Source organism: Otolemur garnettii, unplaced genomic scaffold (assembly GCF_000181295.1).
Source record: "Otolemur garnettii isolate 467f Iridium unplaced genomic scaffold, OtoGar3 scaffold00035, whole genome shotgun sequence".
Classification (NCBI taxonomy): Eukaryota; Metazoa; Chordata; class Mammalia; order Primates; family Galagidae; genus Otolemur; species Otolemur garnettii.
Window position 1 is genome coordinate 15,573,352 of NW_003852430.1, and position 1,545 is coordinate 15,574,896.

Sequence of the window (1,545 nt, forward strand, 5' to 3'; positions counted from 1 at the left end):
TTTCTTCTCTCCGGCCTCTCCTTCTACCATTGCCCTATTCCCTACCCTTTCTTTCTCCACAACATTTATCTGTTAGATAATTAATAAATAAATAGTAGACACATGTCAAAGAAAACGATGCTAACTGTGGATTGAGCATGACTAGGTACCAGACACAAGATTCAGAGAGGAAGAAAGGAGATGAGAAGTGTGAAGGGACCAGCAGGTGCACTTCTCAGCGGTCACACGCTCATGACCTCCCTTAAACTTTGTAACCCTCATGTGCAATAAATACCTTTTAAAAGCCCCATTTTAAAGATTGTGTCCAAGGCTCGAGAAATTAAGTAATTTGGTGGGGTTCACCAGCCCCCCTCGTGTGAAGCAGGTGGATGAGTTCCGTTGAGAACCTTCCCAGAAGGCAGGAGCATTGGAGAACAGAACGTGGGAGTGTGGGGTGGGAGTGTGTCACGTGGACAGCCTGTCTGACACACCTGGGAGTTGAGCCAAGTGGTGGGAATTGTCAGTGAGTTTGCCGACCTAATTGTGTATCAGCACACAATTAGTTTTCCACCTGCCCCTTCACAAACTACTCATAAGACCATAATACAAAAGAAATGAATGTTCTCATCCTGTGTACTGACTTCCTGGTACCCTGAGTTAGATCCCTGCTTTTGCCCTCCTACATTGCACAAATTTTAGTTTTTGTATTTCCATGGCTCTGCCCATTCTTTACCAGATGGTGGTCACACAGAAAGATGCTAAATTTATGGAAGAATAAACTTAACATTTATTTCTTTAACATGGCTTGTGTAGGTAATACCCATCATTGACTAGGGGAAACTTTGCTCGCATTCCATCAAATCTACAATTTGTGAAGTATCTCCAAGCACCTTAAGGTTACCTATGTTTCCTCCGTGGTATGAATTGCATTAATTTCCTCTCCTTCACCACCTGGGCCACTTTTACAGAATAGTTACTATAAACCCTTCAAATGTGAAAAAAGAGAGAGGCTCAAGTGTATTTCTCTGTCTCTGTAGGTGATTGTCTGGGGAGACTATGGCAGAATGGACCACAAATGCTTCATGGGTGTGGCTCAGATCTTGTTGGAAGAACTCGATCTGTCCAGCATGGTGATCGGATGGTACAAATTGTTCCCACCGTCCTCGCTGGTGGATCCCACACTCACGCCGCTAACCCGCCGGGCTTCCCAATCCTCTCTGGAAAGTTCAACTGGGCCTCCCTGCATCCGATCATAGTGAACTCATACCAGAGTCATTCCAATAAAACTCTACCTTTCAGGATAATAATCTGGACCAGATATTTCATGATCAAAAGCATTGTTGGAGACAGACAATCAACTTGTGTTTTGCCTGTAGTAGTTTTTCAATAGTATGTCCCAATTCTTGTTTAAAACATGGCTTCATATGACAGAACAAGGCAATCTACCAAGTGACAGTAAGAATCAACGTGCTAGTGAGAGTCACTGATGCTTCTAACAAATAGAAAAAGAGGAAACTTTAAATTCACACACACACACACACACACTCACACACTCCAAATTGAACA

The 1,545-nt window shown here is 43.2% G+C and overlaps 1 protein-coding gene across 1 annotated transcript in view; it reads left to right on the forward strand.

Moving 5' to 3' along the window:
- Positions 1–1,235, forward strand: part of RIMS1 (regulating synaptic membrane exocytosis 1) — a 474,428-nt gene extending 473,193 nt beyond the window's left edge. The window contains 1 exon segment of the mRNA XM_023513140.1: positions 1,017–1,235. Coding sequence (XP_023368908.1) covers positions 1,017–1,235 — 219 coding nt within the window.
- Positions 1,236–1,545: the final 310 nt, after the last annotated feature.